This window comes from Gorilla gorilla, chromosome 13, assembly GCF_029281585.2.
Source record: "Gorilla gorilla gorilla isolate KB3781 chromosome 13, NHGRI_mGorGor1-v2.1_pri, whole genome shotgun sequence".
NCBI lineage: Eukaryota > Metazoa > Chordata > Mammalia > Primates > Hominidae > Gorilla > Gorilla gorilla.
The window spans coordinates 121,414,946-121,431,259 of NC_073237.2; the positions used below are offsets into that span (position 1 = coordinate 121,414,946).

The window sequence follows — 16,314 nt, forward strand, 5'->3', positions numbered from 1 at the left end:
ACAGGCATGTGCCACCACGCCCAGCTAATTTTGTATTTTTAGTAGAGATGGGGTTTCACCATGTTGGTCAGGCTGGGCTCAAATTCCTAACCTCAAGTGATCCACACACCTCAGCCTCCCAAAGTGCTGGGATTACAGGCAAGAGCCACTATGCCCAGCCTAGTCAATCAATGATGTTCAAGAGCATGTGATCAAGATACCTACTGTACTCTGGTGGCAGTCTACCTCAAAGGCAAGTCCAATTCTTCTGGTGGTAAGCCATATAAAATGACAGCCTATATCACAAGCTTGTACAGACAGTTTAGGGTATAATCTCTAAAATAACATGGTTATTTATTTCAATAACAATAAACTTGCCATTACCAGTTTGCAGAACTAGCCTCTAAGAGAATATTAATTTTCTGAAGAAGGAGAAGGAGAAGAGGGAGGAAAGAAGAAAAGAGGAAGAAGAAGAAGAAGAAGGAGAAGAAGAAGAAGAAGAAGGGGAAAAGGGCAGAGGAGGGGAAGAAGGGGTCAATGGAATAAACTGTTAATTTCTCAGTTGTCCTCTTTAGGAAAAAGGGAATCCTAAAAACAGGCTTCTAAAGGAAGCATTATAGAAACTTTCTTAAGTTGAATACTGGGAGCATATTTATTTATTTATTTATTTAATTTTATTTTTATTTTATTTTTGGAGATGGAGTTTCACTCTTGTTGCCCAGGCTGGAGGCAATGGCGTGATCTCGGCTCACCACAACATCCGCCTCCCAGGTTCAAGCGATTCTCCTTCCTCAGCCTCCCAAGTAGCTGGGATTACAGGCATGTGACACCACGCCCGGCTAATTTTGTATTTTTAGTAGAGATGGGGTTTCTCCATGTTGGTCAGACTGGTCTCAAACTCCTGACCTCATGTGATCTGCCTGCCTCAGCCTCCCAAAGTGCTGGGATTACAGGCGTGAGCCACCGCACCTGGCTAGGAGCATATTTAATAAAAATAATTTCTGTAATTATTTTCATTTAAGACTAGTACACTTCACTTTGGGGCACCTCCCAATTAAAAATATACATATACACACACACTCACACAATATATACTATTATATGTACTATAATAATAATATTATATATACTATCAGTGGCCTCCCAAGCCTTCTTTGGCTTTGTGTATTTGCTCCTCTGTAGTCAAATAATTAGTGACTTGGAGGCCTCTGCTTTTGCAAAACACTGCAAGTTAGGGATATCACTGATAGACACAGCTGTGTTTCTCAAATACATGTCTCGAGATGCTGCCTTATATAATCCCACTAAGTATTCCATTCTGCTTCGACAGTCTTAGTCACCATGGCAACCAGAACCCTGCAAGCATTTGGGCTTTTGATCATTTTCTGACAGTATTCAAAGCTTTTTCTAACATTATTCTCACTTCATTACTATTGCAACTACATGCAAGAGCCATTATATGCGAAACATCATTCATTTCATCCAATTCTTATTTTTCTAGATTATGTTTTCTTACACAGTGAGTGGAAATAAGAGATAAACTATTATGCACATATTATAAGAAGGTATTTTCAGTTGAGAAAAATACTCCATTAAGATATTCACAGCTGGGAAAATGAAAGGCTCTGACAACTTAGATGAACAGCTTAGTATAATGTGGAAAGACACACCTCCAAGAGTAAAAAGAGAATCTATTATATCCCAAATGAGACATGATACAAAAATCTGAAATCTTTCATGCACTGAAATGCCCTTTTTCACTCTGCTCATAATGAGTTTAAAAATCCAAGTAACAGGGAACACAACAGGGGAGGTTTCTGAGGTGCTGTGTGTGCTACTTCTTCATCTGAATACAAGTCACATGGATGTATTCAGTTTCTTAAAAACACACAGCATGTGCACTTTTCCGCAGTCAATTATACTTCAGTAATAAGTTTAAGACACAGTACATGAATTGAAGAAAGCAAGCAAAAAGAAAAACATGTTAGAACATGTGGAAAAGGAGAAAAAAAAAAGACAAGCACTAACAGTGAAAAAAATGCTAGAGGGAAAGGGCTTAATATTAAAAACTGACACTATTCCAGCTGGATCCCACTTCATTCCATTTCCCCAAATGCCAATGCTGGTCCAGACCACTACCAACACATTTCTTCTTCTCTATAAGGACCACAGACCTACTCAGACCAATTTAAATAAGGGGGTGGGGGTGGGCGCAGGGGGATAGCAACCAAAAAAACCTCATAATTATTCCAAAATAAATCTTGTCCCTTTCTCAAGAAATGCTCATAAAGCAACATCAACACTCAAAAGAAAAGAGGTTTCTGATTGACATAACTCAAAGATCTTCTTTACACAGGAAACAGGGAGAGTAGTGTAGACGAGAATGCCAATACACACCTCCAACCCACCACCACAGGGAACTTTAAGGAAGGCCTACAAAACTGATAAAGACAGCCCTTTATAATCAAGGTCTAATATTGAACAAAGAACACTTTTTTCTCTTTTCTTTTTATAAAAAGGACAAGGTCTCACTGCATTGCCCAGGCTGGAGTACAGTGGCATAACATAGCTCATTGCAGCTTCAAACCCCTGGGTTCAAGTGACCCTCCCACCTCAGCCTCCCAAGTTGCTGGGACTAAAGGCACACACCACCACACCCAGCTAATTTTTAAATTTTTGGTAGATGGAGTCTTCCTATGTCGCCAGGCTGGTCTAGAGCTCTTGGCTTCAAGTGATTCTCCTGCCTTCGCCTCCCAAAGTGCTGGGATTACAGGTATCAGCCACTGCTCCTGGAGATACTTTCATTTATATAAACAAAAAAAAGAAAACAATACGGCTGCTATACTGGACAACCACATCTCTCTCAAACAAAAATCCAAAAGCATTCAGAGAAGATATATAGTTTGCTCGCCACAGACCTATTTTTGTATAAATAATTATGGCTTATTTATTTATTTATTTACTTAGAGACAGAGTCTTGCTCTGTCACCCAGGCTGGAGTGCAGTGGTGTGATTGCAGCTCACTGCAACATCCGCCTCCCAGCTTCAAGCGATTCTCCTGTCTCAGCCTCCCGAGTAGCTGAGACTACAGGTGCGTGCCACCACGCCTGGCTAATTTTTGTATTTTTAGTAGAGATGGGGTTTCACCATGTTGGCCAGGCTGGTCTCGAACTCCTGACCTCAGGTGATCTGCCTGCCTCAGCCTCCCAAAGTGCTGGGATTACAGGCGTGAGCTACCGTGCCCAGCCAATTATATCTTATTTAAATTGAAGAGGGTCACTCAATAAAACACTGAAAATATATCTGTGGTATATTTGCTTATCCACTCTTCCAGGTGACAGATCAAAATTTATCATTATTAGTATTGTAAAATTTTAAAACAGCACCTTAGAAAGATACGACTCTATACCTGGGATATAAGATTTATATTTCAAAATAGCTCAAAGAGCAGATTTAAAATGTTCCCAACACAAATAAATGATAAATGTTTGAAGTGATGGATATCCCAAATCCATAATGTGATCATTACAATGGTAGGTATGTATCAAAATATCACATGTACCCCATACATATGTAAAATTATTATGTATCAATGTTTAAAAAGAAAAAATGAAAAATATGCAATAATCAAAACAATTGGAAATGTTTTTCTGATTTAAAAAATAACATAAAACTAACATTCCACTCCATACACAAAAATTAACTCAAAATGGGCTGGGCATGGTGGCTCATGCCTGTAATCCCAGAACTTTGGGAGGCCAAGGCAGGCGGATCACTTGAGGTTAGGAGTTCAAGACCAGCCTGGCCAACATGGTGAAATCCCGTTTCTACTAAAACAAATACAGTGTGGTGGCACCAACTACTAGGGAGGCTGAGGCAGGAGAACTGCTTGAACCCGGGAGGCAGAGGCTGCACTGAGCCGAGATCATGCCACTGCACTCCAGCCTGGGTGACAAAGCAAGGCTCCATCTCAAAAAAATTAATTAAAATAAAAAGAACTCAAAATGGATCACAGACCTAAATGTAAGAGCTAAAAGTATAAAACTCTTAGAAGAAAACACGGGAGTAAATTTTCATGACCTTAAGTTAGGCAATGATTTCTTAGATACAATACCAAAAGTACAAGCAATGAAAGAAAAGAATGACAAGTTTAACTTTATTAAAATTAAAAACATTTGTGCTTCAAAGGATATCATTAAGAAAGTAAAAGACATGCCGGTTTGCGGTGGCTCACGCCTGTAATCCCAGCACTTTGGGAGGTCGAGGCGGGTGGATCACCTGAGGTCAGGAGTTCTAGACCAGCCTGGCCAACATGGTGAAATCCCGTTTCTACTAAAAATACAAAAATTAGCCGGGCATGGTGACAGGCACCTGTAATCCCAGCTACTTGGGGTAGGGGGGCGGTGGGTGCCGAGGCAGGAGAATCGCTTGGAGGCAGGAGAATCGCTTGGAGGCAGGAGAATCACTTGAACCCAGGAGGCGGAGGTTGCAGTGAGCAAGATCGCACCATCACACTCCAGCCTGGGGGACAAGAGCAAAACTTCATCTCAAAAAAAAAAAAAAGAAAGAAAGAAAGTAAAAGACAATCCACAGAATAAGAGAATATATATTTGCAAATCATACATCTTACAAGGGACTTGTATCCAGAATATATAAACAATTATAAATTAATAATTTTAAAAATAATTCAATTTTTTAACTGGTCAAAGAATTAGAACAGATACTTTCCCAAAGAAGAACCAGAAATCGCTAACAAGCACATAAAAAGATGCCCAACATTAGGGAAATTCAAATCAAAACCACCAAGAGACACCATTTACATCCAGTAGGATGTCTATAATCAAAAAGACAGAAAATAATAAGTGTTGATGAGAATGAGGAGAAACTAGAACACATTACTGGTGATGAGGCCACTTTGGAAAACAGTTTGGCAGGTCCTCAAAAGGTTAAACACAGAATTACTATATGACCCAGGAATTCTACTCCTTGGTATATGGCCAAGAGAATCGTAATCCCAGCACTTTGGGAGGCCGAGGCAGGTGGATCACCTGAGGTCAGGAGTTCAAGACCAGCCTGGCCAACATGGTGAAACCTGTCTCTACCAAAAATACAAAAATTACTTGGGTGTGGTGTTAGGCACCTGTAATTTCAGCTACTCGGGAGGCTGAGGCAGGAAAATTGCTTGAACCCAGGAGGCGGAGGTTGCAGTAAGCCAAAATCGTGTCATTGCACTCCAGCCCGGATGACAAGAGCAACACTCTGTCTCAAAAAAAAGGAAAACCTACGCTCACATAAAAACTTGTATACAAATGTTCATAGGACTATTATTCTTGATAGCCAAAAAACTCAAATGTCTATCAACTGATGACTGGACAAATTGTGATAAATCCTTACAATGGAATATTAATCACTAATAAAAGTAGTGATATGTGCTATAACACAGATGAACCTCAAAAACATTATGTTAACAAAAGAAGTCCATGATAGAAGACCACATATTGTATGATTCCAATTATTTAATATATAAAATATCCAAAATAGGTAAATCCATAGAGACAAAAAGTAGATTGGTGGTTGTCAGGGGTTAGGATTTGGAAGAATGTAGAATCACTGCTAATAGGAACCGGATTTCTTTTGGGGGTGATTAAAATGATCTAAAATTAAACCGTACTAACAGCTGCACAACTCTGCAAACATACCAAACTTTTCAACTGTAAACTTTGAATGGGCAAATTTTATTGTATATAAATATAGCTCCATAAAACTGTCTCAAAAAAATGGGGTCCGAGCTATTATAACTATGTCAGTGTTTTAAGTTTGAGAGCCCATGTGCCAGAAGTTACACAAGGGATTTAAATGCAAGCTTTTAAATGCCTTCCTACCTTTAAATCTATAATCCCTTTAAGATTTTGTTTTTATTTTTTGGTTAAGGGTCTTGCTCTGTCACCCAGGCTGGAGTGCAGTGGTGTGATCACAGTTCACTGAAGCCTTGATCTCCTGGGCTTGAGCAATCCTCTCATCTCAGTCTCCCGAGCAGCTGTGACTTGAGGCACTCACCACCATATCCAGCTAATTTTTTCATGTTTTGTAGAGACGAGGTTTCACCATGTTGCCCAGGCTGATCTCAAACTCCTGGGCTCAAGTGATCCTCCCACCTCAGCCTCCCGAAGTGCTGGGATTATGGGGGTGAGCCACTGCGCCTGGCCTCTTTTAACTTTTTACTTACTTAATTTCAATAGGCACACAGATATGTGTTCCTATCTGTGAAATAGGTTCACTAGATGTGCTAAAGCTGAGGCTTGCTGTGAGCAGAAGTTTGCCTTGGGTTTTGTTTTTTTATAATTTCCTCATAGAGTAATTGAGGGCAGGGACTGTTAGCTTTATCTCTGAATTTTCGTACCCAATACAGAATATGGTACATACTGGGTGCCAATTAAATGTTGAAGAAAAAAAATATACCTGGAAGGCAAAGAGAAAAAAAAAAGTCTAAGTATGCAAATTTAAGAGGTTTAAAATAATCTATTACAGGAAAATAAAAGATTTAAACCCCAGGCATACCAAGGAGAACTTCTGAATTAAAATAGTGAAAGAAAATATTCTTTAAAAAGACACAATTAATTTATAAAGCCAAAGAAAAACATGATCTCAAACATCTCCTCTGCAGCATAAAATAGGAAGCAGAAGAGTGCAGGGGTTAAGAATACTGCCTTTGGAATCTTCCATTTAACAAATATTCACAAAGCCTTTACAATGTGCAAGACATGGGCTTAAAAACTAGAGAAACAGTGACAAACAGGGGCCTGCTCTTAGGGACATTTCATTTTAATGCAGGAGAGACATAATAAGCAAGTAAATAATATTAAGAGTGGTGAGTGTCATGAAGCAAATCAAATGAATATAGGAAAAAGAGAATGATTAAAAGGGCAGCTTTAGACAGAATGGTATTTGAAAAATTCACATAATTTTTTTAAAAGATAAATTATCTGGTTTAAAAATAAACCCTGCCAGTATACGTCCAAACCTGGGGATGTATAATACAATTGTAAAATGTAAGATAAAAAGATTTCATTTTTATCCATAAATAAACCATAATTTAAAATAACTTAGTATCTTTACAATCACTCCTTCCTATGTAAATTTTCAAAAATAAAACCTGTTTATCCCTAGAATTTTACCTATTGGATGAATTTTCTTCTAACTGGTACTAAGCTAATGAAGCTTTAGGTCTGAAGTCAGTGAATATCCTAAGAGTCTCAAGAACTGAAATACAGGTTAAATCATAAATAGCATGGTTTATAACACCTCATCATTACTTTTTCTACCCACCCCCCACCATCACCACCCCGATCTGGTAGACAAAGGTAACCATCATTACTTTAGGCACAGACATTTCATCCCAGAAAACAAAGAAAGAAAGAATAAAAGAAACAAGCAAGTAAACAAATTACAAAAATGCAATAGGAGGCTCCACATTCAATTGCATATGCATATTTAGGCTCCTCAGACCTCAACACCCTAATGTGCAAAACCAGATTAAAATCAGATCTGGTGTGAGTTGAGTAATGTATACAAAACCATCTCACAAAACAGCTCTTTTTAACTTGACTAAAACAGTGTAAGTTATCCTCTTTTCCTATTGTTTTTTTATCCAAGAATTTTAAAAATGATGTCAAAGAAAAAATCATGATCACTCTAATACAGAAATTTATATGACATTCTACCCATAATTTTCGGAAACTTACCACACATCAGCAAGAAAAAAAACGAATGCAGAACTAAAGAAAAGTTCAAAACACCAAGAGTCCACTCACCTTAACCCATTGAACAGTTGCTTAGATTTATCCAGAAGATAACAAAAATCTGTAACTGTTTTCCTCTCTCCCTGTGGGATATCATCTTCAGCACCTCCAGAGGACATGATTTCTTTAAGAGCAAATTCAGTCCTGTAAGAAAACATATGTTCATTCATCCAGTAGGTAAAAATAAAAATAGAAAAAAACCTTAGTTATATCATCTGATAGTATTTTTTATCCAAGACAGATATAGAATTCTTCTGATTACAATCAAATCACAAAAATATAATTTAAGTGTAAGATACTGTAAGAAAACAGATCATCTCAGTCGGGCACGGTGGCTTACACCTGTAATCCCAGCACTTTGGGAGGTCGAGGTGGATGGATCACCTGAGGTGAGGAGTTCGAGACCAGCCTGGCCAACATGGAGAAAGCTTGTCTCTACTAAAAATACAAAAATTAGCCGGGCGTGGTGGTGGGCGCCTGTAGTCCCAGCTACTCAGGAGGCTGAGGCAGCAGAATTGCTTTACCCAGGGAGGCGGAGGTTGCAGTGAGCCGAGACGTGCCATTGCACTCCAGCCTGGGTGACAGAGCGAGACGCCGTCTCAAAAAACAAAGAAAAAAAGAAAGAAAATAGATCATCTCCTATCATTGGTATGGATGAAAATTGGAACCATATTAGAAAGCAATTTTTATAATATCCTTTCCTCTAATAAATATTATTTGAATGCCTGTTATGTTCTAGGCATTCCTCTACATGGTTAACAATCTAAAAATATTGATTTATTTGTCCATTTGATCCACTCTATAAATCCTTCTGGAAAATGATCCCACAAATGGGAAAACACTTTATCCGTGTATTTATTTTAGTTAGTATCATAACATTTAAAAATTGAAAACAACCTAAAGGCCCCAAAGACGAAAATGGTTAGGAATACTGACCACTGCACTCTGCCCAATCACTAACTTACAACTCTGTTTAAGAAGGTGAGGCAATGGTATGAGTATACTTCAGTATAAAAGGGATATAAAATCACACACACACATATACATACACACACACGTACACACACAGACGTATATTAAAACTATATTGAAACTATCTCCACTTGTAATAAATTTCATAAACCTGCCATGTAAAAACAGAAAACAACAGTAAGTTGTCAGACAGTATGTACAATACAAACCTAAATTTTAAAAACTGATTTGTGTTTACACACAGACAGAAATTCCTGGAACAACACAGGAAAATTTGGTCCTGGTGTAGGATGTAAAAATAGGCAGACAAAATATAGTCACTGAAATAATGTGATACAATTGGTGAAATAATGAACTTTAATAGATGGACTGAAGAACAGAAAGGATACAGTTGAACAAATTCATAAGCTAAAATATCAGATTTGGGGTACTCTGCCAAAAGACAGTACAAAGAGATAAAATATATAAAAGAAAAAGCAAGAGATAAGATAGAGAAATGAGGGAAATCAACTGCCACACAATAGCTTACACAGGAGGAGAGAAAAACACAAATGAGAGTGAAGAAATATTTGCAGAAATAATGACTAAAGTTCCCAGAATTAGAGAAAATGTAACACCTAAAATTGAAAGGACTCAAAGAATGTCAAAATAATCCCACAGCTAGAACCATTAAAGTAAAACTTAGGAAATCAGAATTCTCTTCCCTTCCTGAAAAATTCACTCTTACAGCCACCAAGTGGGTATCCACATCACAGGGTACCTGCATGGGTGTCGGAATATAAGCTATGTGAGGAGGCCATTCGCAGGCAGAGCCAGCTTGCACAGGATGTTGAAGGCCGAGTGTGGAGGAGGAGGAGGAGGAGGGCACCCATGAGGGTGGAGGACTGGCAGGGAAAGTAGGAGCCTGAGCACAGTGACGGCACCTCCACATAGAAGGGTTCAAAGCAGCAATGGGAGATTTGCTATATAAAGAGGGAAGGATCAAATAAGATCTATTAAGGGCAGATGCAGTGGCTCACGCCTGTAATCCCAGCACTTTGGAAGGCAGAAGCAGGAGGATCACTTGAGGCTAGGAGTTTGAGACCTGCCTGGGCAACACAGTGAGATCTTGTCTCTACAAAAAATGTAAAAATTAGCCAGATGTGGTGGCAGGTGCCTACTCAGCTACCTCAGCTACTCAGGAGGCTGAGGCAGGAGAATCGACTGAGGCCAGCAGTTCAAGGGTGCAGAGAGCTATGATCCCTCCACTGCACTTCAGCCTGAGTGACAGAACGAGACCCCATTTCTTTAAGAAAAAAAAAAATTCTTTTTTAAAAAAGATTTATCAAAGGCAATGGGACCCAGAGTTCTCACTTGGCAGAGAAGGGAAATGCAAATATGGAAATGGAAAAAGTTAGAATGAACTCTGTGGATTGAAACTGGGCCAGGTGCAGTGGCTCATGCCTGAGTGAGGCCAAGGTGGGTGGATCATTTGAGGTCAGGAGTTTGAGACCAGCCTGGGCAACATGGTGAAACCCATCTCCACCAAAAAATACAAAAATTAGCCCAGCATGGTGGGGTGTGCCTGCAGTCCCCAGCTACTTGGAAGGCTGAGGCAGGAGAATCACTTGAACCCAGGAGGCGGAGGTTGAGGTGAGCTGAGATCATGCCACTGTACTTCAGCCTGGGCAACAGAACGAGACTGCGTTTCAAAAAAAATAAACTGTAAGTATGAGTGAACTAATGGATTTCTGAAAACATGGACATACATGCATGGTGTGTGTGTCTACATAAGCACACACAGATGCATACTCCCTAGCTCTGTAATTCTATCTACTGAGAGCGCCTTGGAGCAGTGATCATCTTCCCTCCCCAGTGGTATGAACGTTTCTAGCACCTAACACTTGGCCCCTAATACCATTCTCCAATAAAAGGAACCAGACATCTCTGGAGAATTGTAATTCACTAATTACAGCACAGGGGTAGAAAAAGTACAGGATGAATCTGGAATATCTTGTGGTAGTATGCAAGAAAGTCCTCAAGGAATGCTAAAGAATGTCAAAAAGACATAGGATCAAGCTTGAAGGAGATCCCACTGGCCAAACAGAGTAATTTCAGCATCAATACCAATAGTAATAGCAATGGATTATAACCTACTGAACAAAATAAGAAATCATGAATCAATATAGATATAAATAAATGAGTGAATAAATGGAAAGTGTGGTAGTGAATGGGATAGTTTCAGAATACTTCCCCCATAAACTACACATTACTTCCAAGGGAAAACGTAATTTCACAGCAGTAAAACCCAGCAGACACTGCCTTGATCAAATGATCAAAGCGAACATCATTACTAATCAGACAAATCAAAGTCCCATGCGATGAGAAGTACTGTTCCTGTCAAAGTTCTGTAGCCTGAGTCTAATCATGAGGAAACAGACAAAAGCAAGTTGGGGGACATTCTACAAAATAACCAACCTGCAATCTTCAAAAATGTCAAGTACTTTCCTTCAAAGACAAGGGAAAACTGAGGTATAATGCCTGATTCTCCCCTGGATCCTTCTGCTGTAAAGGATGTTATTGAGACAACTGGTAAGGCCTGAATGGGGTCTAAGGACTAGACAGGAGTAAATTTCAATGTTAATAAGAAAAATGTTCAACCACCAATGATGAATTGGTGAACAAAATACAAACATAGTAAAATACAGTAACAAAATACAAACCTAATGCAGCAAAATGAGCACATTAAAACTACACTAATTACAGCAGTTGAACATGCACTGAAACCAGCATAGTTGCTAGAGGCAGTGTAAATTAGTTCAAACCCATGAGTTTCCCTGAATGTATGAGGGGACATTAAATGGTCATTCTATGAGATCTATCAATTACACTGCAGAAAATTTATCCTGAGGTTAACTGTCATTACTGGTAAATTACTCATAACACAAGAACTGGTGAAGAATCACTAGCATCTGACATTCTTCAAAATCTATCTTTCCAGTCTCACCTTCCACTAGCACACACGTACTTATTCTCCAACCACAAGGAAATACTTGAAAGCCTCTGAACCAATCCTACTCTTATACAGCATCATGATTTACATGCTATTCCCCTGGCCTATTTTGTACACCTACCAAATTTATATTCATAGTTGAAGACAGCATTCAAACGACAACTTTTCTGTAAAACTTTCCTTGAAAATCTAAATCTCTCCCTGGCACCTACTTCTGATCAAGTCAGTAGGGGCTTCTTCAGTTACTTCACAAAGAGTTAAACAAATATAACAATTATTTGTTTTTTGAAAAGTCTATCTCACCATCTAGACACACACTGTCCAAAAGTGTAGTCATTAGCCTTTTGTCACTATTTGGCACTTGAAACATGGCTACTCTGAATTGAGATGTGCTATAAATGTGAGGTGTAAGTGTAAAATATGCCAGATTTAGAAGGCTTAGTACGAAAAAAAAAAAAAAAGCCATGGCAGATAGTGAAAGGAAACTGATAAAGACATATGGCCACATAAAGATGGCATTAATATGTAATCTTAGCAACAGCATTGTTTGTGGAGATAATTCTCAGCAGACATCTTCAGAGTGGCATATTTCTTCAAAGTAGTTCCAACTGTCTTGCAAACAGCCAGGTATTCTGAATATATAACCAAAAAGATCATCATATATATTTTTAAATCTTTCAGTATGCTAGTGATATGGTTTGGCCCACCCAAATCTCAACTTGAATTGTAAATCCCAGAATTCCCATGTGTTGTGGGAGGGAACCACGGGGAGGTAATTGAATCATGGGGCCATCTTTCCCATGTTATTCTCATGATAGTGAGTAAGTCTCACAAGATCTGATGGTTTTATCAGGGGTGTCCGCTTTTGCTTCCTCCTTATTTTCTCTTGCCACTGCCATGTAAGAAGCACCTTTCACCTCCTATCATGATTCTGAGGCCTTCCCAGCCATGTGGACCTATAAGTCCAATTAAACCTCTTTTTCTTCCCAGTCTCAGGTATGGCTTTATGAGTAGCATGAAAATGGACTAATACAGCTAGGTTGCAAAAGACAAATAGTTTGTGTTTCATGACTTTCTCAGTGTTCCTATTCAAGTATTTCATAAATATACCATCCTTCCTTGTAGCTGCTACTTATCACATTCTACTCTAATATTACAGAAACCTGTGCCTCATGTCATACCAGATTATAAAGTCCTTGGCCAGGCACGGTGGCTCACGCCTGTAATCCCAGCACTTTGGGAGGCTGAGGAGGGCAGATCATGAGGTCAGGAGATCGAGACCATAGTGGCTAACACGATGAAACCCTGTCTCTACTAAAAATACAAAAAATTAGCCAGGCATGGTGGTGGGCACCTGTAGTCCCAGCTACTCTGGAGGCTGAGGCAGGAAAATGGCATGAACCCAGGAGGCGGAGCTTGTAATGAGCAGAGATCGTGCGACTGCACTTCAGCCTGGGCGATACAGCGAGACTCCGTCTCAAAAAAAAAAAAGTCCTTAAGGGCTAAACCCATGTTACATTTATTCTTGCTCTTCAACTAAACCTTCAATAGAACTTCAAATACCTCAAGTATTTATTTCAGTCTTATGAATTGAAATGGATTATGGTAATAGTTTTGGACAAAGTAATATAAAACCTAAACTTAAAAAAATATTGTTCAAGGCTGGGCCCGGTGGCTCACGCCTGTAATCCCAACACTTTGGAGGCTGAGAAGGGCAGATCACTTGAGTCCAGAAGTTAGAGATCAGCCTGGGCAACACAGTGAAACGCTGACTCTACAAAAAAATACAAAAGCTAGCCAGGCATGGTGGCACATACCTGTGGTCCCAGCTACTCAGCAGACTGATGTGGGAGGACTGCTTGAGCACAGGGGTTTGAGGTAGCAGTGAGCTATAACAGTGTCACTGCACACCACTGGAGGCAACAGAGCAAGACCCAACTCAAAATGAAAGAAATGAAACGAAGAAAAGAAAAGTAAACAAAATATATGGAATTCATCACCAGCAGAACAAAAGGAAAAGAAGAGTGTCCTTTAAGCAAAAGGAAAATAATCAAAAAAAGAAACTTAGAGATATAGGAAAAAAATATAGAGCAAGGGTAAAGGAGATGCATGGGTAAATATAAGCAAATATTGACATTATAAAATGAAGATATGTATGTGTTTTACAGAAGAATGGAAAAAATGTTAGTCTATTAATTGAAAGGGGAATAAATGGAGTTAAAGTTTGCTGAGGTCCTTGCATTATTCTGAAAGTGACAAAAATAATAATTTATACTAAATTTTAAGTCAGGAAAGCATGCCTTAATCTCTAGATTTTTTTTTTTTGGAGACAGGGTCTCGCTATGTTGCCCAGGCTGGTGTGCAGTGGCGTGATCATGGCTCACTGCAACCTCCGCTTCCCAGGCTCAAGTCATCCTCCTATCTCAACCTCTTGAGTAGCTGGGTCTCCAGGCACACCACCATGCTCGGCTAATTTTTTGTATTTTTTTGTAGAGACATGGTCTCCCCATGTTGCCCAGGTTGGTCTCAAACTCATGGACTCAAGTAATCCTCCTGCCTCAGCCTCCCAAAGTGCTAGATTTACAGGCACGGGCCACTGTGCCCAGCCTAGTCTCTATATTAAAATTAAAAAAAAAAAAAAAAAGCAGGCTGGGCGCGGTGGCTTATGCCTGTAATCTCAGCACTTTGGGAGGCCAAGGTGAGTGGATCACAAGGTCAAAGGAGTTCGAGACCAGCCTGACCAACATGGTGAATGAAACCCCATCTCTACTAAAAATACAAAAATTAGCCGGGTGTGGTGGCACACGCCTGTAATCCCAGCTACTCAGGAGGCTGAGGCAGGAGAATCGCTTGAATCTGGGAGGCAGGGGTTGCAGCGAGCCAAAATTGCAAAAACAAACAAACAAAAAAAGGCCAGGTGCGGTGGCTCACGCCTGTAATCCCAGCACTTTGGGAGGCTGAGATGGGTGGATCATGAGGTCAGGAGATCAAGACCAGCCTGGCCAACATGGTGAAACCCTGTCTGTACTAAACATACAAAAATTAGCTGGGCATGGTGGTGCGTGCCTGTAATCCCAGCTACTTGGGAGACTGAGGCAAGAGAATCACTTGAACCAGGGAGTAGGAGGTTGCAGTGAGTCCAGATCACACCACTGCATTCCAGCCTGGTGTCAGTGAGACTCCGTCTCAAAAAAAAAAAAAAAAAAAAAAAAAAAAAATGTAAAACACTGTGTAAGTACTAATGAAGTCAAATAATAGAATGGTTTTAATTATAACCCCCCACCCCCCCAAAAAAAGGGCAAGATTAGGCCCAGGGCGGTAGCTCACACCTGTAATCCCAGCACTTTGGGAGGCTGAGGTGGGCGGATCACTTGGATTGGGTGTTCGAGACCAGCCTGGCCAACATGGCAAAACAGCATCTCTATTAAAAATACAAAAATTAGATAGGCATGGTGGCACACACCTGTAATCCCAGCCACTCAGGAAGTGAAGGTTGCAGTGAGCCAAGATCGCACCACTGCACTCTAGCCTAGGTGACAGAGTGAGAATCAATCTCAAAGGAGGAAAAAAAAAAAAAGAATGAATATAGAAAAGACAGGACAAATGGAAGGCAAAGAGTGTAACAGTAAAATTAAAACACAATATGTCAGTAGCTACAATATATTTTAATGAACTAAGTACTAAAATTTAATGATGAAGTCCATCAGATTGGATTTAAGAAAAAAAAACTGATACATGAGTAAAAGATTGAAAAGGTTGTAAGTCAAAGTATGGAAAATACATATCTTGAAACATCAACCAAAAGGGAAGAAGTGTAGCTACGCTATTATCAGGCGACACTGAGTTTAAGTCCCCCCCCAAAAAAAAAATCAACATAGATGAGAAGAATATTCCCTAGTGACAAAGTGTTCAGGTCAATATATCCCTTTTATCTTTTTTTTTTTTTTTTTTTTTTTTTGAGACAGAGTTTCACTCTTATCACCCAGGCTGAAGTGCAATGGCGGGATCTCGGCTTACTGCAACCTCCATCTCCCAGGTTCAAGTGATTTTCCTGCCTCAGCCTCCCAAGTAGCTGGGATTACAGACATGCACCACCATGCCCAGCTAAGTTTTGTATTTTTAGTAGAGATGGGGTTTCACCATATTGGCCAGGCTGATCTTGAACTCCAGACTCAGGTGATCCCCCTGCCTTGGCCTCCCAAAGTGCTGGGATTACAGGCGTGAGCCACCACGCCCAGCCAATTCAATATATTTCTAAAAATCATATGCACCTAATAACATAGCCTCAAAATATATAAATAAAAATGGATAAAACTAAATGAAGAAACAGACAAATCCACAATCATAAGGGGAAATTTTAGAACATATCCCTCAGTAACTAACAAAAGAATCATAAAAAAAGACTAACGATAGTAGGAGTTTTAAAATCCCCATTAATAAAGTTGATCTAACTGAAATATAGAGAACCACACATCTACAAACTGCAGAATATGTCTTTTTTATTCACATACCCATGGAGCAATCATAAAGACCAATTCTAGACGGGTGCCGTGGTTCAAATAAATAAATTAA

General features: G+C 39.5%; 1 protein-coding gene across 4 annotated transcripts in view; it reads right to left on the bottom strand.

Moving 5' to 3' along the window:
* SCAI (suppressor of cancer cell invasion) overlaps positions 1–16,314 on the bottom strand; it is a 201,054-nt gene that overhangs the window by 105,910 nt on the left and 78,830 nt on the right. For all 4 annotated transcript variants that reach the window (XR_008668725.2, XM_031014486.3, XM_031014487.3 and 1 more), the window contains one exon: positions 7,791–7,922. Coding sequence is in view for 3 of the 4 variants with exons in the window: in XM_031014486.3 (XP_030870346.1) it covers positions 7,791–7,922 (132 nt within the window). In the remaining variant the exon portion in view is untranslated. The remainder of the gene's footprint in view (positions 1–7,790; positions 7,923–16,314) is intronic.